The 23861-nt window shown below is 53.8% G+C and overlaps 9 protein-coding genes; 5 read left to right on the forward strand and 4 right to left on the reverse strand.

Annotated features, from left to right (window-relative positions):
- Positions 1 to 148: 148 nt before the first annotated feature.
- On the reverse strand, positions 149 to 1879 carry RCC_02942 (uncharacterized protein; the record flags this gene model as incomplete). XM_023768235.1 has 2 exons in its annotated part: positions 149 to 907; positions 962 to 1879. The coding sequence occupies 2 exons, from the start codon at positions 1877 to 1879 to the stop codon at positions 149 to 151; spliced, it is 1677 nt and encodes a 558-aa protein (XP_023624003.1).
- Positions 1880 to 2796: 917 nt separating this feature from the next.
- On the forward strand, positions 2797 to 7052 carry RCC_02943 (related to cell wall biogenesis protein phosphatase Ssd1; the record flags this gene model as incomplete). XM_023768236.1 has 3 exons in its annotated part: positions 2797 to 2896; positions 2967 to 6963; positions 7013 to 7052. 3 exons carry the CDS (start codon positions 2797 to 2799, stop codon positions 7050 to 7052), a joined length of 4137 nt encoding a protein of 1378 aa, XP_023624004.1.
- Positions 7053 to 7863: 811 nt separating this feature from the next.
- RCC_02944 (uncharacterized protein) lies at positions 7864 to 8638 on the reverse strand (the record flags this gene model as incomplete). XM_023768237.1 has 5 exons in its annotated part: positions 7864 to 7898; positions 8015 to 8061; positions 8126 to 8154; positions 8255 to 8286; positions 8413 to 8638. 5 exons carry the CDS (start codon positions 8636 to 8638, stop codon positions 7864 to 7866), a joined length of 369 nt encoding a protein of 122 aa, XP_023624005.1.
- A 546-nt stretch (positions 8639 to 9184) lies between these two features.
- RCC_02945 (uncharacterized protein) lies at positions 9185 to 11260 on the forward strand (the record flags this gene model as incomplete). XM_023768238.1 has 4 exons in its annotated part: positions 9185 to 9328; positions 9387 to 9503; positions 9624 to 10471; positions 10525 to 11260. 4 exons carry the CDS (start codon positions 9185 to 9187, stop codon positions 11258 to 11260), a joined length of 1845 nt encoding a protein of 614 aa, XP_023624006.1.
- Positions 11261 to 11893: 633 nt separating this feature from the next.
- Positions 11894 to 12704, forward strand: RCC_02946 (related to alpha-acetolactate decarboxylase; the record flags this gene model as incomplete). XM_023768239.1 has 3 exons in its annotated part: positions 11894 to 12288; positions 12342 to 12437; positions 12491 to 12704. The coding sequence occupies 3 exons, from the start codon at positions 11894 to 11896 to the stop codon at positions 12702 to 12704; spliced, it is 705 nt and encodes a 234-aa protein (XP_023624007.1).
- Positions 12705 to 14947: 2243 nt separating this feature from the next.
- Positions 14948 to 15919, forward strand: RCC_02947 (uncharacterized protein; the record flags this gene model as incomplete). XM_023768240.1 has 2 exons in its annotated part: positions 14948 to 15791; positions 15849 to 15919. The coding sequence occupies 2 exons, from the start codon at positions 14948 to 14950 to the stop codon at positions 15917 to 15919; spliced, it is 915 nt and encodes a 304-aa protein (XP_023624008.1).
- A 465-nt stretch (positions 15920 to 16384) lies between these two features.
- RCC_02948 (related to mitochondrial ribosomal protein L37p) lies at positions 16385 to 17123 on the forward strand (the record flags this gene model as incomplete). XM_023768241.1 has 2 exons in its annotated part: positions 16385 to 16826; positions 16882 to 17123. 2 exons carry the CDS (start codon positions 16385 to 16387, stop codon positions 17121 to 17123), a joined length of 684 nt encoding a protein of 227 aa, XP_023624009.1.
- A 480-nt stretch (positions 17124 to 17603) lies between these two features.
- Positions 17604 to 20231, reverse strand: RCC_02949 (uncharacterized protein; the record flags this gene model as incomplete). XM_023768242.1 has 7 exons in its annotated part: positions 17604 to 18397; positions 18509 to 18699; positions 18753 to 19486; positions 19542 to 19583; positions 19642 to 19662; positions 19725 to 20034; positions 20134 to 20231. 7 exons carry the CDS (start codon positions 20229 to 20231, stop codon positions 17604 to 17606), a joined length of 2190 nt encoding a protein of 729 aa, XP_023624010.1.
- Positions 20232 to 20886: 655 nt separating this feature from the next.
- On the reverse strand, positions 20887 to 23215 carry RCC_02950 (related to rAsp f 9 allergen; the record flags this gene model as incomplete). XM_023768243.1 has 13 exons in its annotated part: positions 20887 to 21073; positions 21137 to 21296; positions 21381 to 21494; positions 21567 to 21597; positions 21702 to 21764; positions 21881 to 21954; positions 22099 to 22196; positions 22295 to 22314; positions 22365 to 22407; positions 22465 to 22470; positions 22566 to 22653; positions 22769 to 22809; positions 22977 to 23215. The coding sequence occupies 13 exons, from the start codon at positions 23213 to 23215 to the stop codon at positions 20887 to 20889; spliced, it is 1164 nt and encodes a 387-aa protein (XP_023624011.1).
- Between the last annotated feature and the right edge of the window lie 646 nt (positions 23216 to 23861).

Raw genomic sequence — 23861 nt, forward strand, 5'->3', positions numbered from 1 at the left:
TTTGCCTAGCACCCGAGAACATGCTTTTGACACCATACAGCGGATTTCCCTCGTCCGGGTGCTTACTGGAATAGCTTGGCCGGAGCGGATTGCCGCTGCGCTTGTTTGTAGACAGTCCTGAATAATCGATCTGAAGATCATGGCCTTTCTATAGCCAGATGTTCAACTCTATTCCCAATTTTGTCTTCAATGTCTCCATGCGCTTTGCATACGGCAGAACTGCTAGGCGGTCAGCCGGGAMGTGAGCAAAGCTTCCAGTAGCAAGCTTCAATACTGCGATCGCAGCTTGTCCATAGAGCGCGATGAAGCGTGGAACGAACGTCGGATCTAGCAACGACTCGAGAGCGATGTAGTGCGTAGGAAGGCGATTCGCTGCATCTACATTGAGGATCCGCGCTACAGCCTCCCAAAACAGGCGATTTGGGGCAGGATTCGCCTTGGAGTTCCGCGAGAAGTCGCGCAGCGTAATGGCTGCGAAACCAGAGGCCAGACCTTTCGTCAAATCCTGGTGCTGCCGTTCGGTGTTTCCCTTCCATCCCATCGTTCGACGGCCAGGTKCAGTCCGCTCGTCTCCCCAAACGCCGAACAAGACGGGGCATCGCTGGTGGTATCTGGCCCATAGAATGGTAATGAGGGAATGGCCGTGGAAAGAATAACTGGGATTGGCAAAAATGGTCGCCGTCACGATGCCTATAGGTTCTGCAGCCGCGCGGTCGACGGCCGCCTCTGTGGCAATCTGATTGATGACAGCCTTGGCGAAGTGATTGAGCAGATCGAAGAGTAGCAAGGGAAACTGCGGCGACTGGTTGGGTTCCGGATTGCCGTTTAGAAAGAATGGGGATATGTCCACTGTCTCGGTTGGATATCTGGTTTTCGCATCGTCCAGAATTGCTTGAATCTCCTTGATCTGCAATGTCTGTTAGCCTGAAACTGCAATTGCAACTCGCCGTAGACTACATACCACTCTGGTGTTTTCCGATTTGTCCCGCTTGTTAATTTGACCCATCAGCGTCCTGATCCTCCTTCGGCAGCTGTCTCCCAAGTGTTGCTTGAGCCACGGGTCCTKCTGCTTCGCAGTGTCCAGCCTTGCAACAGACTTTTTAAGTTCTTGCTTCATTGCCAAGTACACCTGATGCTCTCGTGCACGCTGGTCGAGACTGGACTGCAACGCGGCTAGCTGAGTCGAGTCTGTTCCAGAGCTGCTTCCGGCCAGGGGTTGGAGAGGCGCCGTGGGTTGAGACGGTCCCTGAGGAGGCACTGGAATCTGTTGCTGTCGTATTTTGGCTTCCTGCTGCTCTTGCTGCTGCTTGACTTGCTGCGCCTGTGCATCCGCCTCGGCCTGCCTAACTCTCTGCTTCTCATCTTCGATCACCTTCTCCTGTGCCGCTGTTTCGCGCGCCTTCTGCTCTGCATCTTCCTGTTGACGTCGAGCCAGTTCATTTCGCTCGCGCTGCAACTGTGCTTCTCGTTCCTTACGCTCGTCGTCTTTCCTACGCTCCTCCTCCAGCCTCTTCAACTGTGCCCTCTGCTCTGTTGCGAGCTTCTCCCTGGCTTCTGCAAGCTTGCGAATCTGCTCCTGGTCTCGCCGCACCTGCTCAGCTTGCAACTCGAATTGAGCAGCTTCCCGCACCGCATCGTGCTTCCTCAGCGATTCCGTCAGCGACTGCACGTGGAGCATCTTTTGCTGCTGAGAGGCCGCGTCCAGCTTCTCATTGAAGCGATTGTCGTTGTCAACCAGTAGTTGAGCAAATTCTGTAATGACCTGTGGCAATTGTGCACAAGATGGGCTGTATTCTCGTGAAAGCTTTCCACTTCTGGTTGAAGGCCGCGATTGCGACTGCGAGGGACTCGCCCGCATCCGTGAGTGTGGTGAACTCATGTCGAAGTTCATGCAACGAGGGAGGGCTGGAAGATGTTATTCACAGTCTGCTCAGTCGCGAGCATCGGGAGAAGACGATTGGCGGCCCATGCTGGTGCGCTGACGTCCCGACGAGCCAGAGGAAGAGAAAGGTGGAATGTTGAACGAAAGCTTCACCTGCTCCCATGGTCGACGGACCTTCCGGGGTTGGACGCGACGAAAAGTGAGCTAAGCTAAGCTAGTGGGCCACGCGATGATGATGATGATTGATGCCTGAGGCGCGCCATGTGCGTTGCACCGCTGTGAGAGAGTGGCGGACGCTTCAATGTTGGAATCCCCTCGTTGTCAGTCGCGATGGCTGTAGTTGATTGCGTGGAGAGGTCGGATTTGCTTAACAATTTTGTAGCAACAAGATGCATTTTTCGGGCGCTCGCATTTGGGTGAACGGAGGACGAACAAAGCGAGCGACGTAATTACGAGCCTTGACCATCACCTCCTCTTTCATCATCACCCATCTCTCACTCTTCGACATTTCATCCCACCACCCACCTGGGCCTCACCTTCTCTGTTTGCAACGGTCTTTCCTTTCCGAGCGACGACGACGGTCTGCCTTTCCTCTCCTTAGGCTGCTCCTCCGCTTTCCAGCGACAGCAAGTACCATACATAACCTTCCATATCGACCAACAAGGCAGGTCTCCAACAACAACAACGACGACAATACCAACACGCTCTACACAACAACACTGTGATCACATAAAGTACTGAGCCTCATACTTGTCCACTCTGCGCACCAACATCAGCTCAGCATACGTCACCGGCAATCAAGCTACACAATCGAGACGTCTCGACTCGGCACCTCATCGCGGCAGGCTTCACGCAAAGCATCAGCTGTTACACCACTGTACAAGGTCACATACTCGCCCGGTCCGTAGGCTACAATGGATCAACAGGGCCAGCAAACAGGTCCCCAGGGACCTGCCGGCCGTCGTCTGCACATTGCCCACCGTCGCAGTCCATCTGAGATGACACCGCTGATGAGTATGTCCTCCTGTCCACTCCGACTTTGTGTGTTGTCTCCTCTCCATGTGCCGCGCTGACGCCGTTGTAGTGGAACAGCTGGCTTTGGCCCAGCAGATCGAGATGCTTCAGCAGCAACAGCAGCAGATTGCTGCCACTCACCAACAATATGTCAACATGGGCATGATACCACAACAGCAACAGCTACCCAACCAATTCCAGCAACTCCAAGGCCAGATGCAGAATCTTAACGTATCGCCTAGCAACCCAGCTTCGTTCCAATTCCCGCAACAGCAGCAGATTGGCCAGCAGCATTTAGGAATACCCATGGCGGGTGGCATGGGACAGTCYCCTACGCATCGCCGTAATCAATCTGCAATGCCTAACATGGGAATGGGCAACATGGGCCCGCCTCCAGCTCCCTCATCCGGTGCCGCTGGAGCAGGATTTGGAGACTTCGGTAGTTTTGGCYAAAATCGAAACGAGAACAGCGCTCCTCGTGGCAGGGGTGGCGGTGCAGCAGGTGGTGGACACGCACGTCGGCACTCACTTGCGCTGCCCGAAGCCAAAAAGGCTGCTGAGGCGGCAGAGGCAAAGCGGAAGACTAGCGGTTTCCAATTTCCCATTCCTGGTGCAAGCGGAGCGTCAACTTCGACAGACAACCGTGCTGAGAGTCCTGGCAATGGCGAAGCGGGACAATCTCCCGCCAGTGCCCTACGTGGAGGCATCGGCGGCCGCGGACACGGTCGAAGCCAGAGCATGGCTGTCGGCAGTGGCCGTGGTATGGCGCAAATCAGCCGTGGTGGTCCAACTGGCTTCCAATTCCCYCCTCCACAAGCTACTACCGATGGTGGCTCTCATACCAACACTTCCGATCTGAACCGACGCGGCAGTCAGGGTCATGGCCGGACGGGGTCTCGCAACTTTGATAGCAACTGGCGGAACCCCAACCCGAACCAGCAGTCCACTGAACCACAGAGCAACAACATGGGAAACTTCCACATGAACCAGCACGCTAGCGCGCAGCCATTTCAGCCTGGGCACCGTCAGCGGAACTCGATGGCGAATCAGTCAATTAGCTCAATGCAAAGTTTTGGCGGATACCAGCCGCAGCCACAACTGGTCCAGCTTCCGCAAGGTCAGGTCCTCGTTCAGCAGCCAGGTATGTTTGGCGGTCAGCAGCTCAACGCGCTGCAGCTCGCCCAGCTACAGGCTTATCAACAAGCTGGTATTCAAGCCCCGAGCCTTGCCCAGCTCACCGGACAGCACAACGGCCCTCAGATTGGCATGCACCAGCAACAGCAGCAGCGAAAGACGCTTTTCACCCCTTATCTGCCACAGGCAACTCTCCCCGCCCTGCTTGGCGATGGCCAACTGGTTGCTGGAATCCTTCGCGTCAACAAGAAGAATCGAAGCGATGCCTATGTTACCACGACTGATCTCGACGCCGACATCTTCATTTGTGGCAGCAAGGACCGCAACCGCGCGTTGGAAGGCGATTTTGTTGCCGTGGAGCTGCTTGACGTTGACGAAGTGTGGGGACAGAAACGCGAAAAGGAAGAAAAGAAGAAGCGCAAGGATGTTTCTGACCAGCGTAGTGGCAACATGACTGCAGTCAACGACGCAACAACTCAGCCTGAGAGCGCTTCTGCCGCTCAAGATGGCGGCCTCCGACGCCGTGGCAGCTTGAAGCAGCGCCCCACCCAGAAGAAGAACGATGACGTCGAAGTCGAGGGCCAAAGCCTGCTGCTGATGGAGGAAGACGAGATCAACGATGAGCAGAAGCCGCTCTACGCGGGGCATATCGTGGCTGTCATTGAGCGTGTCGCGGGTCAGATGTTCTCTGGATCTCTCGGACTGCTCCGTCCCAGCAGCCAAGCCACCAAGGAAAAGCAAGAAGCTGAGCGTCAGGCTCGTGAAGGAGGTCATGCTCGACACCAGGATCGCCAGCAGGATCGCCCGAAGATCGTCTGGTTCAAGCCTACCGACAAGCGTGTGCCGCTCATCGCCATTCCAACCGAGCAGGCCCCCAAGGACTTTGTCGACCGGCATCAAGACTACGCCAACAAGATTTTCGTGGCTTGCATCAAGCGCTGGCCGATCACCAGCTTACATCCTTTTGGAACCTTGGTTGAGCAGCTTGGCGAGGCCGGTGACCTTAAGGTGGAGACCGATGCGTTGCTGCGTGACAATAACTTCGGCCCAGACGACTTTTCAGACGCTGTCATCAAGAACGTTGGCTACGAAGACTGGTCTGTTGCCAAGGATGGAGAGTCGGGTTTGGAGGGTCGCCGAGACTTCCGCGATGATAAGACCTTCACTATTGATCCCAACGGTAGCAAGGAATTGGACGATGCCATTCACTTCAAGGATCTGGGTGATGGCCATGTCGAGATTGGCATCCACGTTACCGATGTTGCACATTTCGTCAAGGCCAACTCCCTCGTGGACCGTGAGGCCAAGAAGCGTGGCACAGGAGTGTACCTGATGAATAGAACCGTCAACATGCTTCCACCAAAGCTTTCGAACGACGTCTGCTGCCTCAACCCGGGCGAAGAACGTTACACCGTCTCCGTGGTCTTCAAGGCGGACGCCGCTACTGGCCGCGTTCTCGATGATGACACGTGGGTCGGCAAGGCAGTCATCAAAAGCTCCGGCAAGCTTTCATATGACGAGGTCGACGCCGTTATCAACGGCTCGAAGGAATCGTCTCTTGGAGAGGATCGCTCTCGACAGATCCTCATGCTTCACTCAATTGCACAGAAGCTCCGTCGTGCTCGTTACAGCAGCGAAGAGGACGAGATTCCTTCCCTGCGCCTCCTCTACCAGCTCGACGACGAGAACGTCCCTGTCGAGCAGAACATCTTTGACTCGAGCCCTGCTCATGAGATGATCGAGGAGTTGAGCCACAAAACCAACGCTGTCATCGCTGAGAAAATCTACGCGCAGTTCCAGGATCGCGCACTCCTTCGCAGACAGGCGCCGCCTAACCCACGACGAATGCAGACCTTTGCAGAGCGCATGTCTAACATCGGTTACGACATGGACATTTCAAGCTCGGCTTCGCTTCAAAACAGCCTGTTCCGCATCGAAGATGCAGACGTTCGCAAGGGAATGGAGACTTTGGTAGTCAAGGCCATGGGTCGCGCGAAGTACGTCTTGCCTGGCAAGCTGCCAGACCCAGGCTTGGAGCACTACGCCTTGAACATGCCATTGTACACGCACTTTACGAACCCTTCGCGTCGCTACGCCGACATCATTGTCCATCGCCAATTGGAGGCTGTCCTCTCTGAGGGCGCCATCGAGTTCAACGAAGACATCGAGTCACTCAATAAGACGGCGGAGACGTGCAACACAAAGAAAGACTCTGCGCACGCCGCTCAAGAGCAGAGCGTACACATCGAATCCTGCCGTCTGATGAACCGACTGAGCGAGCAGCAAGGTGGTGATCTCATCTCTGTCGGCATCGTGGTCTGCGTCTACGAATCCGCGTTCGATATTTTGATTCCAGAGTACGGTTTTGAGAAGCGCGTGCACTGTGACCAGCTGCCTCTAAAGAAGGCCGAATTCGACAAGAATCAGCGGCTTCTGGAGCTGTACTGGGAGAAGGGCGTGCCTTCATCCGCATTTGTTCCAGACGATGAGCGTCCACAGGCCAAGAGTCACCGTCCCACCAACAGCTACGTTGCGCGCGAGACGGTCGCTAAGCAGAGAGAGGCACAGGAAGCTGACCGCAAGGCGATGAACACCGGGTCCATCGATGCACAGGATGTCGACGCTCTCTTCGACGACGATGATGATAACGCCTCAGAGGCTACTGACAATACCGCCGGCGTCGCTCTGAACAGCGAACGCGTTACCCAGAGCGGGCCACCATCGCCAGCCAGGAACGGCTTGGCACCTCAGCGTTCCAAGTCGGACTCACGTGTGCTCAACAATAGCACTGCACCGGAGGCCAAGCTGAGCAACAAGGATAAGTACCTTGATCTGTTCACGCTGCGCGAAGAGAATGGACACTACATTCAGGACGTCAAGGAGATGACCAGAGTGCCCGTGTTGTTGAGGACGGATTTGACCAAGAGCCCACCGTAAGTGCTTGCTCATGCAGTGTATGTGCAATGGCTGACCAGTATGCAGATGCTTGACCATCAGGTCACTGAACCCTTACGCCTTGTAAGGACCTACGATCGATTCGCGAACGCACGCGACAATCTCAAACACATTGTCAATACAGTGTCTTATCCTGCACGCACTTCAGGATTACGAAAGTCAAGACAACGCGAGCGAAAGCTTTTTGTTGTCAAGCTTCGACTGCAAACACAAAACCTACACTGACCGCATACATCGTTTGATCAACAGGGATGCCATTTGAGGTGAGGGCATTTTCGGGGACGGATGAGGAGCGAAATGGTTGCTGTCTGCTTTTCGAAGCATGGGGCGTTACACTTGTGAGCGTCCTGATGGAGTACTCGGTCGGTGGAAAGACCGCATTGTACATGTGACAGATTGCTGTGGAGGACGATGAACGGAAGGAACATTGAGTTATGTATTGTTTGATTAGATTAATTGTTACTGTGTTGACCAACGTGCTTCACGAATCCTCCGTTGTTTTCTCATCCACCTCCAATTGTAGGAACACGCATCATCTCTCTGGTAAAAGTTTTGGAAGAACTGGATTTTTCAGCCCAAGAACTATCGAGCAGTCAAACTAAATTGCTGCCACCAGGCGGTGGAGAAATATGTATACACATCCATCGCTTTAACTTTGCTTGGAGATTTCACATCAAACGGCGCAAATCTCGAGCTTGAGACGGAGCGTTCTGCATGAAAGTACATATGCAAGGGCATTGCTTGAATTGAMATCAGCGAGCAGTCGAAGCTGGACACGGGGAGCTCTGAAAAGGCAAATGTAAAATTCCATAGCAGCCGTATCTACAACAGCAAATTCACCCGCTATCGTACTGCAGAACGCTCCTCCCAGCCGTGTATCATGAGCGCTGCTCGGGGTCTGGCAGAATGCCCTCTTCAAAAAGGTTAGCAGAGCCTCAAAAGCCAAGGATAAGATGCAGTGAGTGACTAGCACGTCATCTCGAACAATGCCGTGCTGTATCTGTCGCCCGTTGCTCGGCATTTACTCACCAATCTCCAATCTCCGACGAGCTTCTTCAAGAGCCCAGGTCTGTATACTGTGAAGCTGTCAGTCATGTCTTCCTGTATACCGGCGAATGCCATCGAATTGCTTTTGCATACCTTGTATCGGGCTTGTAGCAGTAGCCAACCTAAAGGCGAGGTATTCAAGTCAGAAAAGGTCTTGCAGACTGGGAAGCGTGGGGACGGTCACGAGACTCGCTCATCCCGTCCACAATTGGGCTTACGCACAACACCGAACAGCATAGTTCCACAGAAGCCATCTTTGTCAAGAAAACAACAGGTTAGCGACGCTCAAGAGAATCAATGGAAGCATAGAGGGTAGGCATATTGTCCCAAATTCTGCTTCATGAAACGCCTGTGACCCATTTGCTCTTGTATTCACTCACAGAACCACACATTCTCCCAGCCCTCGTTCTCGTACTTCTCGCCGGGCTTCACACCAAAGAGCCAGCCGCCTGGGGGATCGTAGTGATCCTCGTGTGCATGGTCACCGGCCGTTCGTACTGCCGTGGAGGAAAGGAGCCTTTGTGGTGCGCGGGCGGTGAGGTTTGGGATGATTTGCATGCGAGCGCGTGGCGCTGTGAGGAGTCGTGATCGGAGAAGAGCCGACATCGTGGTGGCGCCAGCAGGAGGGATGCGTTGTTGTCTGAGAGCGGAGCCGGTGATGTGATGTTGCTCAGCGAGTTCGCAAGTGCGGCAAGTTCCGCCGATGGCAATCTCACAGATCTGAGGTACAAAAGCCCTGCTGCAGCTTCTCCTCCTCTTACTTCTTCCACACACTACACATCCGGACCATTCCACGCCGCATCGTCGGTGTAGACCACTGCGTCACATCGCAGGCATCTAGCTTGTGACCATTCAGCTGTTGCGTTCGCCCAACCATGGGCTGGTGTAGATTCTGAGAGCATCCAATCTCGTCATTCAGGAAGGAGTATTCACGGGCGCTGCCTGTCTACTGTGGACTGTGACTTGCCACTCCGGCAGCTATCAGGACTCGCGATCATCCATACTCCAACTCAACCGGACTACAGACATACGCGCGTTGTCGAAGAACGCCTGCGTCTTTGCTTTCCGACTGTTATTTCTGTCAGGCGTGGCGTTGGCGGAATTTTCTTCTCTTTTTGTACTAACATTCTACCTGTCTGTCTGTTCATCATCATGACCACTCACAAGGGAGGTTCCGTGCGAGCGGCCGCCTCGCGAGCTTCCAGTGTTGCTCGCACCATCGCCAAAAAGCGGGAGAAGCCCTACAAAACAGAGCAGAGTCGAATTCTCGCAAAGAAGCGCAAACTTACCCTCAACGTAGGTCGCTTCCCTTCATGATCGTGATGGCCGAGCCCACAATTGATCACTGCCGCAGACCTCATATACGACCGCACCCAGTGGCTTTCAATYCCTGCCCGTTGGCACGCCTGACCTTGCAGATCGATGCAAGGAAATTTCCAGACAGAAAGGCTTGACCGTTCACGTCGTCAACGTAGGTTCCAGCGCGACTCTGGCTCTTTCCTGATCTCATCCCAGATGGAACCAACAGAGTGCACCGCCATCCAGGCTCCCGATGGATTGGTGCGTTTCAATACTAACATATGCGTCACAGGCAACTCCAGTCAGTAAGGCTGCCGTGGACCCAGACAAGGTTTCGCATCACATTCATCGCGTTGGCTACCATTTTCGCGCCGAGGTTGTCGAGGAAGCTTGTCAAGCATTGGGATATGTCGTGACACGCAAAGGCTTTGTCAAGGAGTCCCAGCTCGAGGAGCAACGCGAACAGAGCAAGATGGCCCAAGCCTTGGCCAAGTTCGGACTTCACTTTGACGTCGAAAAGGAGACGGACCTCCAGGTCATGGCAGCCGTCAAGGAATTATTCCCCAAGATGCCAGAGCGAGATCTTACTCAGGTCCTGCGCCACGCCTGGGAGAAGGGCGCCGACCGTATAGGGACCAACATGGAGATTGACCTCCCTCGCCGTGTTCAGCTTGCTGTATTGGCTCGCATTCGTCATGAGTATACCGACTACGATCGATTACTTCGCGCGTTTGAATGGAAGGACGCTCGCGCCCTCGTAGAGCCCGTGTGTCTGAAGAAGTTGATTGAGTGGCGAGGTGAGGTCGATGAGGGTAATGACGATGAGCTTGAGGAGATTGTGCGCGAGACCATTGTCATCGATGACGATGATGATATACTCAGCGAAGCAGACGACGAGGGCTCGACAGAGCTCGATGAAGGCAATGCAAGTGACACCAGCATCGAGATAAGCCACAAACCCGTCGCGCTGGACGATATTGGAGCCGAGAGCCACGACGAGAACTCGAGAATGTTCATGCAAAAGTATAGGCCGTTGCCCCGCACTCTGCGCTACTACCAGCAACGAGATAATGAGGTTCATCAAAAGATCGACGCTGCACGACAGCAGATGCGCAATGCTCCTACAGCAGGTGACCAGCGGTAAGTTGCCCAAATTGTCACACGATGAGTTCTGTAGCTAATGTCGAGGAAAGTGACGTGGTTAGGATCACTGTCCCTCCAGGAGATGGGAACGTCGTTATCGATGGCCGTCTGTATCAAAGACAGCCTGCCCAGCAGAATCATGATAGCCAGCGCTATGGCCCACCCTCAATACCGCAGAGTGCTCCATACGCCTATCAGCCGATATCGCGTCCTCACACTCGCAATGGGAATGCTTCTCAACATCCGGAGAGAGTCGTGTCCTCCATCGAACACATCGATCAGCGGCATGACCGATCCAAGTCCCATCTACGGCACTCTCCCGCAGCGGCCCAGCATGGCCATCACGCCTTGGATAAAGCTATGGCTGGCGGCACGATCGACCTGACATCGCCACGTGATGGACACATATCGCGGCAGTCAGTGTGGTCCGTGGAAGACCGCCGGCCCGGGTTTGTCAATGCCTCAGTTGCACCTATTCAATACGTTCCCCACCCGCAGCAGAACGGCAGACAGTACCAAGCCCCAGTCCAGTCACGAGCGCCAATCTACCAGCCCATTGACTTACCTCCTGGCTACGGTACCCAACAGCAGCAGCGCGTCATCTACGTCAACTCTGCTCATGGCACACCCCAGCCTGTCCACGGCGCACCGGCTGCTGTCCAGCAGCTCCCTAAAGCAGGTGGAGTACCCGTTGTGCAGCAATTGGACCCGAGATATGCCAATCATTATGTTCGCCCAGACTCAACGGCGCATAGCCATGCTTCACACTTCTATTATCCCCGCTGAAACACTGTTGAGATTGCATGCAGAATATTTCTCAAGAAACAAGAATATCCTTCAGCGATGACAGGGACCAACGCGCTGGCGGAAATGTAGTACGGATGTGCCACGCAAGAGGGGAAGTTGTCGTTGGTAAGCGTCGCCACGCGTCTCCCCCGAGAGGCTATGCAGCAGCTGACCCGGGAAGATCAGGACAGGAAAGAACTTGATCAGACACGTCCGAGGTCAGGCTCGACAGAGTGGCCCAATGATCGACAGTTGTAGCATATGCACGAGTCGTAAGTGTGTAGAAGAGAAAATCTGCCAATGACGGTACGTCAGTTCTTAGTGTAGGATAGCTCAAGCGGGTAGAGGACGATAATACTGCAAGGCGACGTAGCGAGACGACGTAACAAGTATCCCAAGTTTTCTGCTGTTCAAAGCTCTCATCGTATGTAAGAATTTGCGGTGGCTGTAAATGAGATCAGGCGGCATGGGCCGGCATGGACCTCGATGACGTTGGAGTGTGAAGTGAACCTCCACGAACGACAAGCTGACGTGAGTCTTGCCTCAGACCCCCGAGAGAAAACAACACCGCAACAGTTGATCGACGGCAACATTCATCCTCGAGCGGACCTCTTCAATCGAAGGCTCGCTACCATGGAGCAGAATCACATCTACCAGTACTCGCTGCTCAATGCCCTGATGGACGGAGTCTGCGAGACTGGAATATCGGTCTCGAAGCTTTCTTCAAAGGGCAATCAAGGGCTTGGTACTTTCGCTCGGATGAATGGCGAACTTCTGTTCCTGGACGGCGTAGTGTATCAGCTGCTTCCCGGAGGAAAGACACGAAAAGCAGACGAGAGTGATCAGATACCATTCGCCGTTAGCACTCAATTTGTGCCTCAGCAGACCCGTAAAGTGGAATTTCGCAGCAAAAACGACGTGGACGAGGCACTAAGGTCTTTCAACGATCATGCTGCAAATTTGTTCATGACATATCGCATCGATGGTCACTTTGATTACGTCAAGTGCCGAACTGTCAGAGGGCAGGAGTACGTTGCAATCCGGTCTCGCACTCGAAGACATGTACTGATTGTGCGAGTAGATATGAAGGGCAGCCACTTTCAGAGCTTGGGGAGAAGCAATCCGTCGAGGAGTACGAAAAGACGGAGGGTACAATCATCGGATTCAGAACACCAAAGTGAGTGTCTTCCACGTAGAATCATCTTCATCTGCTGATAGGTCTATGTGTAGGAACTGGCAGGGGTTCGGTGTGGCGGGCGAGCATCTGCATTTCATCACTAAAGACCGCACAGCTGGTGGTCACGTCCTGGACGTCAAAGCAAAGACAGTGGAGATGCAAATGGCCGTTGCGGCGGACGTGCACGTACAGCTTCCAACGTCTGATGACTTCAACGCTGCGACCCTCCTCACCGATGATGACGGAGTGAAGAAGGTAGAAGGATGAACAACAGGATTGTGACCCAGGAATGGATGGATGGTAGACTGTCTACTACTGCCGACTGAAAGCATACCGCTTGCTCTGCTCTCACGTCTGCCAGCTACTTGTCGGGGCTTTTCCCGCCGGTCCTACGCGGAGCCTGATGCCAAGGGTTACATGCTTCGTGCAACCCACGTCCGCGAGGAGACTCACGCTGATACATACCCTCAAACGACCAATCAGCGTTGTAAACGCCGGCGGACGGAAGCCTTACTCATCCCTTGCATCGTCGCCAGGATCTTTGGAAGCCCTTCATGATTCTTCTTATAGAAATATCCATCGGCGTATGCAACAGCTGTACACCCTATATACTGCACACGGGAAGCGCCGAGACATCCTGTGAAGTGTCTACGGTTGATCCGAACCGCAGGTCGTGTCGAACATTCCAGTAAATTGAACGGAAGTGTCCTTCTATTGGCCTACTCTCCTTGCGATCGCCTCGCATTCTTACGAGAGCTTCCAATCTGCGAGTAACACCTTGTAAATGCCTTTGGTCGTGGCGTTCCAGCGTTCGGAAGCTTTACCAGTAGATTGCAATAGATGTGTTTAGATTGAGATCACGAACAATCACGATGCAGCTCACTGACTTATGTGTTGTATAGTATCGTATGGCTCATAGATCTTGGCCAGGCGCTTCGTCCCCTCGGTACTCGAAAACGTCTCTGGTTTGCCGCCTAGCAATGGGTCAGAATCCAAGATGACATCTGGTGCTTATACTCCTTGTATCAGAGACGGGTACCCTTTGTCGAATTACAGCATCATCGGTATTAAGACGTGATGTGCGACTTGTCAAGTAGGTACGTGCTGATGTCGTAGGGCGAAGCCTTGCTGCATGTCTGCCGGATCAGTCGACGCTGGCACAGTCGGGCAAGCGCTGTTATTTGACGCATAGCGCTGCTGTGTAAGTCTGAGGTAGATGATGAAGAGAGGTGTACAAAGCCTCTTGCCTATCTTTTGTAATTAGTGCTTACGAGCGTAGTACTACTGCAGACTGCAGAGCATCTGTAAGGCGACCGGAGGATTCAATCTGACCGATATTGCCATCGGAGTTAGCTGAAACTTCGTGTTCCACCCGATGAGCATATAAACCATGTAGGCAAGCATGATCGGAGGGTAACGCTTCGATGTTCAGCTGGATTGTAGGATACATCACTCTCTGGTTTTGAACATGATTGATGTGGAAAGCCATCCGAGGTATTGACTCTTTCAGCATATTGAGCTTGACCGAAGCATGCAAGAAAGAAACAACGCCCTTGACTTGAGCTTCGAGCTGGTCTGACTGTTCAACGCGACTGATCTTGGTGGATGTAGACGGTCGCATACGTATTGGATACTTGCCTTCCTCTTGACCCTTGCGTGCTGCTTGTGCGGCCCTCAACGTGGACCGAGAACCGCGATACGGCAGACATGTTTCAGAGTGCCCTCCCCGACATGCTCACTGCGCCGCATTGATGTTCCCGTTACCATGTGCTGACGCACACGAGGCGGTCAAGCGAAGAAAATTGTTGTCGGAGATGATGTCGTACGACCCGATGGCGGCGTTGCATGCATGTCCCGTACTTGTAACAGCACGACATGTTGTTGATGAGTTATCTGGAGCGGCGAGACCACAAGACCATTGTTTTCATTGTCAGAGCGTACAGTATACATGTATGGTCGATGGCGGTGAAGGGAATGCCGCTTTCTAGTTCTCTGCTAGGTGTGGAGCTTTGCTTGGAGGTAGAACTAGCTCGGATGCGCCCAGCTTTGCATGCTTCCATTCGCTACTGGTGACCTCCATCCTTCCAATCATCACACCGTCCGTCCATCTCCGTCAACGAATGAGACGCAGGTACGTGCTTCCCATACCACCATGCTCGCAACGCAATGCCGCGATCCGCCCTGTAATGGCAACGCTGTCCGTCCGCGCGGGGACGCCGCGACTAAACTGTCTAGCGAGCGATGTGACTGCAGCCTGCACGGCGGGAGAGTTGCCGCGCCCGGACAAGGGCGATGCGCTGCGCTGCGATGCGCTGGCGCTGCGTGGCGATGCAGCCGCTCGCGTTGATACACGACGCTGATTTGCCTCATTTAGCTCCTCTACTACCTCCAGCTTGCAGCCAGTGAAAGCGGCGCATCCACGACCTTGTGCGACAAACGCGCCCGCTCACACCCTGTAGGCTGTCGCCATCGCCGCCGCGCCCGCTCCTCGAAGCTTGATCCACGTCAAGATGGACTCCAGTTATCCATTTGCTCCGCCCAACTATCCACCGCAACCTCCCCCGCAGAGTCCCGGAATGCAGTCGCAACAGCAATCCAACTATGGGCAGCACCACATGATGCCCCAGATGGCCTACAACCCGCCGCAGATGGGCCAGCAATATGGTATGCCCATGCCTTACGCGTCGCAGGTCGCGTCGGCATCACAGGCTGCCATGTCGGCTGCCAGTGGCTATCCGGCATACAGCATGTCGGATCCATCGTTGGCGGGATCAATGTCGCAAACATCGCCGCGACTGGGCCATCTCAAATCCGATGGATCGATGCAGAGACCGAGTCCACAATCGCCGGCACAGCAGAATCAGATGAGTGTACCAAGCACCATGGCATCACAATTGAGCCTTCCGTCCGCACAACAACCGATGGCGAGCAATATGACGCCTCAGATGCACCATGCACAACGTAGGATGTCCCACTCGGTTAACAGCCCTGCGGTTCCCTCTCAGCCACCCATGGGCGCGTCGCGGCCTCCCACGCAGTCGCAACAAGGACCGCCATCGCAAGTACCTCAAGGCCCTCCTCAACAATCGCCAGAGGTTCCAGTATCAGCTGCGAACGAAGAGTCGCCATTGTATGTGAATGCAAAACAGTTTCACCGAATTCTTAAGCGGCGCATGGCACGGCAGAAGCTGGAAGAAGCTCTAAGGTTGACATCCAAGGGGAGGAAACCGTACTTGCATGAATCAAGACACAACCATGCTATGCGAAGACCTCGAGGACCAGGTGGAAGATTCTTGACTGCAGAGGAGGTTGCAGCGATGGACAATCAGACCGGCGACGCTCCGACCCATGAAGGTGAGGATGGCATTCCGGCGATGATGAACGGTAACGGGAGTGCTAAGCGGAAAGCAGGTGACATGAACGGTGGCATGAAGAACGGCACGAAGAAGAAGAAGACTGACACCGACGATGACGAAGGCTAAACGGGTCTGCCACGCCTTGTTCGTTGAACGATTCACGAACGGGATGACGTCCAAGTTGGAGCACTAGACTCACGCGGTATGAAGGATGTGTGGGTGTGTTCCATATGAAATGATGTTGAAATGGCGCGTTCAGGAGGATACCACGCTCGCAAGGGCGAACGGCACTGCACTTGAGGAAACACTCGTTGATACCCGCAGGCAGCCGGCTGCTTTTTGATTTTGTGGACGATGCGGCCAGGCGGACGGCCAATTAAAGCATGATGTACCATTCACCACATAGTTGTGCTAGACAGAGATGAACAAAATGCTACGACTTATGTAATCAACCACGTTCGGTCTTTAAAAGCTTCGATGCGGTGCTGTCCATCGTTTTGCGGCGAGCGCGAGACCCCCGAGACGAATTGACTGCACTTCAAGACGACGCCCTGAGATCTCCTTGTTTGACATCCACACGCAAACCGCACCATGATTTGTCGACAATGTCACCAACGCCTGCTGGCACGCCAACGAACTCTTCCAAGCATCAAGACCTGTTCGCGCCAGTTCTCGCAACAATCAGCATCTCGAGCGCAGGCGGTCACGGCGCAGACGACCCAGGCAACCAATCCACGACCGCATGGCAAGCCCGCCGCCACTTCGACTTCAGCTGCACAGCCTTTTAGCACACCATTGACGCCGGCCCAAGGCGTGCCAGACCTACCAAATCCCGAGTCCGGCAAGCAGTCCGTCAAGGTGCAGTCCAGCGTGCCCGCGGGCACTGTGCTAAAGGGCCTGAACTTCTTCAAGAATAAGCAAGACCCCGTGGCGCTCGAAGATCACGAGTACCCTCCATGGCTTTGGACCGTATTGAATCAACGAGGCGATGCAACTTCGAGTAGTGCTGGGGATGCCGAGGGAGACCTATTTTGTGCGTAGTTCATCCTCAAGAACACTTTCAATCACAGTGCTGACAGAATTTGCAGCGAAATCCAAGAAACAGCGGCGGCTAGCGGCCAAGGCCTTGAGGAAGCAACAGCTGCTGGATCCAGATTCGATGGCCCCAAAGATTCCGTTATATGAACAGAGCGTTGATCTGCCAAAGGGAGATGGAACAGTCGCAGGGAACAGGCAAGCTGGCGAGGCACGGCAGGAGTTGACCAAGGCAATGCGGGATCATCGGCGCAGCAAGATCAAGGAGGCCAATTTCCTCAAGGAGATGCGTTAGTCGTTCTGTTGGGCATAAAGACACACGTTGCTCATGGAGGGGGTTCTCCGGGCTCGCGAGACCGTTTCTGCGTAGCACTCATGGCGAAACCAACGAGAGTGGCACACTGGCGCTTGGTGGACGATTCGGCGACTTGGGCCGCATTTCAATGGAGATGCCCACGAGATGGACAGATCTTGCAGATTGTCCACGCAGGAATGTACATACATTGGGATTGTTGCAGCACTCTAACGTTCAGATCCATGCAAGCAACTGCGTCTCCTGCATGTACGAAGCCTCCTTCATCTCAGAACCCACCTTGCACTCGATCACCCTCCGTTCGATGCCAAACGTTCGCGTCCGATATTACACTCTCCGTCTCCCTCTTCTCGATCGATCATGGATGCGCCTGCCTGCTTTCTGCCACCGGCGCGGTATCTTGCGACGGAAGGAAACAAAAACTTACGTACCTTGTCCACAATATTCTCGTGTTGTGTGGTTCTATCCGTTGCGGTTGATTGCCTTGGTAATGCTGCGCATTAAATGTCGGAGGATTGGAAACGCACCTTGTGGGCTGCCTCGGTTGACATCATTATCCTTCGCGACGGCGAGGTTCAGCATTTGCAATGCATCGTTCCGATGTTCTCGAAACATGCCTTCTCGTGCGCTGAAATCCTTTGGTGCCACCGAGGAGACATTGGGCGGACATGGCATGGATTTTGTTAATCGATTGTCGTGGCTCGGGCTTGATGCAATGCATAGGCCGGCTAATCGACGTTCGTCGACGCTCCGACAACTTCGCTGGTCCTTCGCAGAGCTTGCATGATAGAGTGATGAGGTCAACTCATGATTTATCGAGCGGCGTCTCCCTTGGCTACCTTGATTCTGAGGCTTGTCGATCTGAGACTGCAGCGAGACAGCGGGCTGGTTAGACGATCCTTCTCTGACAAACTTACGCACTGCTTCGCCCTGCTCAATAGCAGCCCGGGGCGTATTTGGCACCCTCTCCTGGTCTTCTGGACGATTTGAATATGTGGCAGTACGACGCCCATAAGTTGGATCCGACGGCTGTCTCGACGAGAGCGGCTGATGATTGTCTTGGGGAGCAATATGAGCTTGAGATGTGCCGGTTGGAGGACCTCCAGTCGGTCTTCCTGATGGCCATAGCGTGGGCCCCTGACCTGTCAGCCCTCCCCTGACTTCTGGAATTGGTGTATCGCCTGGATCAGCCATGACAAACGTGAACACGGCCGGAGGAGTGCCAGCTTCTGCTTCTGCTTGCGCAGGCGCATGGCCTGAAAGCAAAATATCATTAGTCCCTTCCAACGGCGCGTCTCTACGCTCGATTAGAGCCAAAGATGAGTATCGACCCAGGAGGAAGAGTACTCATGCTTTTGGCAACTCACCTGTGCTTGTCTGAATTTCCGATATAGGGCGATTAACTTCGCCCAGTTCCTGTGATTCACGTGATGGTGGCTCCCGCTCCACCATCTCGGGCTTGGAGGTGGCGGGAGGAAAGCCTTGAGATATTGCGATGCAAAATTGCTCCGCGCGCTTCAGAACGCAAGAATGCGTGTCCACTATCTGGTGGAAGAACCTAAAACTTCGTGTTAGCTGGCGTATCTACGCTCAACTCGAATGTCGACTCACTCCAACAACTCCAGATTCTGCGGCTCTTGCTGTCTTACAGCGGTCAAGTTCGCAAGCGCCTGCTGGTATCTGGCCGCTTCCAGATCCTTCACTCTCAGCGCGGCTGCGTAATCAGCCATGACGTTGCCACTTAGCTCCGCTTCGTACCAGGCCATATCTGAATCTGCAGTATAGGTGTCGCATTGAGCAAGACCATCCAATGGACGGAACTCTGGATCTGGGAGTTTGGTTTGCAGTGCGTCTTCGCGGGCTTTGTTCATCGCCGCCCAGGTCTCAATCTGAGCCGTGCGGACTTCGAGGTCCTTCTTGACCCAGTCATTTTCGATTCCCAACTCGAAGAGATCTTTCGAGAACGGACCTTGGTCGCCAGTCCATCTCGGTTGATCGCGTGATTGGCCGGATCCAGCTCTGAAGGGGAAGTTCCACGGCAGCTTTGGTGCTGTGCGAACAGCCTTCTGGATGGTGGAGCTACGCTGTCTGAGGACGCGAGCCAGATTCTCCATGCTTAAATGAGCGCTGACTCCGTCTCCCAATACATGCTCCGTGTCCAGAGGGTGATGTTCCGAGATTGAGTGTGGCGCACGAGCCGTGATCGTGTGGAGTTGGAAATTGAGAACCATCTGCCTATATGGCGTTGCGATCCGTTCGAGTGCTTCTCTTGCGATGACCACATCCACCTCCATGGTGATGTTATCCCTAGACCGTGGCTTGAGACGATATGGCATTGCGCCACCCTGGACGGCTCTAGTCAGTATCCTGCGAGTGTCTTTGCATCATGAATGCACCTACCTCTTCTACCAGCAGCTCTTTCAGACCTTGGAAGCGTTGTAACTGGCCACTCCGTTAGTATGATGTACATCGAGTAGGCAACATCGCTCATCAAGCTCACCTGGTTCCCATAAGGATGCTCCTACAATTCGATTAGCTACATAGAACATCGCAAGCATGGCTACACTGGGCAGAAGAACTCACAGCCAGATCTACCGGAGGATAGATATGCTCGAAGTCCCGCTCTTCGGATGGAAAAATGACGACTCGAACGTCGACCAGATCCTCGTCGCGCAGGATTTCGGCCCACTTCACCCTCGCCTCTGCCATCGCTTTCCGCAGCTTGGGAGCAGGGCGCGGCTGGTTTCGACGGCTCGGATCATAGCCCGAGTGAAACTCGTGCAATAGCTCATACTTCTTGACCGGATCCGTGTCGTCGTCAATGGCCTGCTGCGCAAATATGATGTCGGAGATGTGGTCAGCCGAGTCTTGATTGATGAGGAAGACAGCATGCCTGAGAGAACATTTTGCAGGTCAGCATGTGTCGTGGGCGTTGAGGAGCTGGCAGAGTGCCTTGGGATGCTCTCTGCTGTCCACCCTTCGGTTAACCTACCGCTGCATAATGAAGAGCAGGTCAATCCCGTTACGGCGCGACATGGGCGCATCAGGAGTCCGCCGAAGCATCTTCTCCGCGAGACGTCGGTCGCCCATCGTTTACTACCCGTTCAATGGGCGTGACGTGGGCCTGCGCGAAGTCCAATGGTATGCGTACCTCTCTCCCGTGGCAGAGGGTGGTTGGAACGCAGCGCCGCGACGGCTCGTCGCCGGTGAGGTGTAGGTTGAAACGACTGAGGGGAATGATGTGACTGGGCTATCTTAGTAGCAATGCGGACGGTGAGATTGTAGATGCGTCTGAGACGAAACGGTAGCGGAGATGTTGGTGGTAGATGATAGATTGTTTGCGCGCGTGACAAGGTCAACATATTTCGCCGCTCTCATTCACTGCGACTCTGAACTTCCACGTTCCAACTCCGACCCTCGCACTGCTCAGCAAACTACCTCAATTGAAGATCGAAAATGTCGCGGTGATAACTCCCATGWTCACATGCAAGTCTTGGCTGCGGCGGCAGTGCTCTGCTGAAACATATATTCTAATCATCCGCCTGGATGATGCAACTTGAACTCATAGCGATTGCCAAGGAAGAGATGAAGTAGAGAGTATTGAACAAGATGCGACCAAGTTGCCTTACTTCTCTAGTCGTCAATGCCCATGGCCCAGTACTGAGGCAGGTACAAGTGTTGGGTCGTGGAATCTGAGTTTACACTCATGTGTACCTCACAGATCTCGACCCAGAAAGTGATCTAGCTAGAGCACCCAGAGGCCCACCAACATACCCAAGCCAGCACCGACGGTAGCGGCGCGAACGGACGATGCGTCGCCAGTGAAGCTCTCGGACGAGGAGCTGGATGCTGGCCCGCCGGCTGTTGTACTCCCACCAGTTGGCAGAGCCGTCGTGGAGACAATGCCACCGTTCAATGCAGACGCAGAGGCACTGGCAAAAGCGCAATCGATGTCAGTACCAGTTCGGGGCAATGTATCTCGTCGGTCGACATACCTGTTAGTGCTATAAGCAGACCCAGTGACGGTAGTCGCCACGACGGCTTCAGTCTGCTCCACATGTGCCACGCTATGAGATGATGTCGGGGCTTGTGTAGCTGTGGATGTGGAGTTTGCGGTAGTGTCTGGCGAAGTCGAATTTGCTGAGCAAGAGTCACCTAGGGCGGGAAGATCAGTGAAGAACCGAGAGAGCCCAAGAAGAAATCTCATGCCAGTCGCGAATTACCGGCTAGGTCACTTACCAGTTGTAACGATGTCGATGGATGAAAAGTCGCCCGTCTTGTCTTTGTACGAGTAGGAACAGGCGGGATTGGCGTTGGAGATTGACACGCTCTTCACATACATGGTGAACGGTCCTTCTGATATGTCAGTAAGTGTGTTTTGATGTTGGAATGGAGAATTAGGATAGTATTTGTTGTGTGGCTCACCTTTTTCAAAATCTACTTCACCTCCGGCCCACTGGAAGAATTAGCTATGTTCTCAGCAATATTGGCGAGGAATAAGGCGTAGTGCATCTTGATAGATACTTGCAAGACGCCTACTTTCGTCCTCCAGCGACCTACCTCGATTGTACCGGGACTGTTGCCTTTCGCACCCCCAGCCCAGTTACCCAGCTTGAGTCGCATCTAGAGAGCAAAGCACAATGATCAGTGGCGTGCCAGACGATAGGGAGTAGCCCGGGGGTTAACAAGCGAAGAAGTCTCGCAGTTGCCATGGTCTTCCAAATGCGGCGTTCACTCACTGGCGTCTGTGGGTAGTTTTTGCCRAACACCGTCGACGGTTCGGAATATTTGACCGTACGAATTTCAGAGCCGTCTACAGTCGAAAGGTGAGAGGGTCAGCAATTTCTAGCATAGGCAGGGCATATCGAGGGACGAAATGGCTTCCTCCGAGTGCTCAAACGCAGTATGCCTCTCGAAGACTCGGCAGCAGGCCGTTTTATGGCCTTTACGTACTCACCGATGAGATATTTGAGCGTCTCCTCGTTCCAATCGATAGTATAAGTATGCCACGTATTCTGTGGGTCCTTGATAGCGGAATAAAGCGCTCTGTCGTACCTATCCAGATACTTGATTAGCATCATCTCAGCCATAGAGGTGGATGAGGAGGCTCGGAAGGACGCTCAGTGCTTCTCGGACCATTCGGCATCACTCACGAAGTTGTATTGCCTTTTCCCTGTCTCAAAATTAGCTTTAATAAGATGCAAATACCAGGGGTGAACGAACGAAGAAGTTTGACTGAACTTGCGTTGTGTCGCCGCCGAGGAACCTAACGGGTATTGTAAGTCATGCTGCACCTATCAAGGTTCGTAATTCATCTTCGTACTCCCAACTAAAAGCGAAGTATGGAAGTCAGCCCGTGTCTTGGATATTTGGAGTCTGGGAAGGCCCGGAACCGCCTATGTCTCCCACACCTCAATTGCTTACTCGATCTCATCCAGGTCGTCCGACTCGAGCACAATTGAGGAAACGATACCAGTGCCTGGTGCAGCTTTCATGGTCACTTCGACCTTGCCTAGAACAGACGCATGCAGCTTAKCGTACATTTGAGACATTAAGAGCTGGGAAAGGCCTCTGAAGGCACGTTCTGTGCCGTTCAGACTTGAAGTTCCGCACTGGAAATTGCCTACCGAAGAGGAAGTAGAAGTCGGTTTCCATCGTTGGAGCTTGTCTTAAGATGGGCATTGTTAGCAGAGCTCGGAGGTAAGATTGAAAGCACAGCTTCAAAACGCAACGGGTCGGATGAAGCAGCGACTATTGAGCAGAACCATTCGGCGGCTCAATCTCCACGAGCAACTTCTCTCGTGTCCGTTGAATGTATGTGCCGTCGGAACATACCCTTCCTTGGAGATGGTGAAGACGGCGCCTTCGTCACCATATGTGATTTCCGAATAGGCAGCGGCAGTCCAAGACGCATTGTTGCCTGGCTTGGTAAAGTCTGCGCTGTAGGTCGACGATGAGAGGCCCACGTCGGAGCTACAGGTCTCGTTGGTTGGGTTGCAGTCGGTCGAGGTCTGTGCCATGCAGGATGAGAGGCAGGCGAGCAGCACACCGGCCTCGATGGTGACAAGACGCATGATGGCGAAGTTGACGTCGATTTCGTTGTCAATGACGGGGTTCGTTTGACGGTACGTGACTTGACGCAGGATGAAGTAGGAAGACGCCTTGGCATTTACTCGATAAGAGATGGTGAAGTGAGGGTTTAAGTAAGTAAGTGAGGCAGAGAGTCGCAGCCGAGAAAAGAACAAATGGAAATTGAAGAGAATAACCTGATGCACGTACTCAACAGGGAAGGATCAAGGGCTTCCTTCATTTCTGGGTTTGTTGGTCAACATTGGCTGCAACACTCTTCCACGCCGCAGCTTGCGACGTAACGTAGCCGCACAATACTTACGACCCTCTTGGATGGAGCGAGCAAGGCCTCGTAAGACAGCCACGAATGCCCTAAAGCGCGGGCGCGGGCGGGCCTCCCATCATCTCTTTACGTTGGATCTCATGCTCTCTTCACCGCTGCAGCAACCACTGTGTTTTCATGACCATAACGTTGCCACCGCTGCCCCTGCGAGACCGCCGTGGCTGCGCGTGTGGTCCTCCATCGCGGATCATGCGACACCCCATGTATCAAACATGATACCAAAGTGACGTGTGGCTCCTGAAAATATGTCCCAATGGCGACGCTCCTAGTCGACTAGGTGTTTCGTCAGTTCGGGGGTCATCCTGCTG

This window comes from Ramularia collo-cygni (assembly GCF_900074925.1).
Source record: "Ramularia collo-cygni strain URUG2 genome assembly, contig: RCC_scaffold03, whole genome shotgun sequence".
NCBI lineage: Eukaryota > Fungi > Ascomycota > Dothideomycetes > Mycosphaerellales > Mycosphaerellaceae > Ramularia > Ramularia collo-cygni.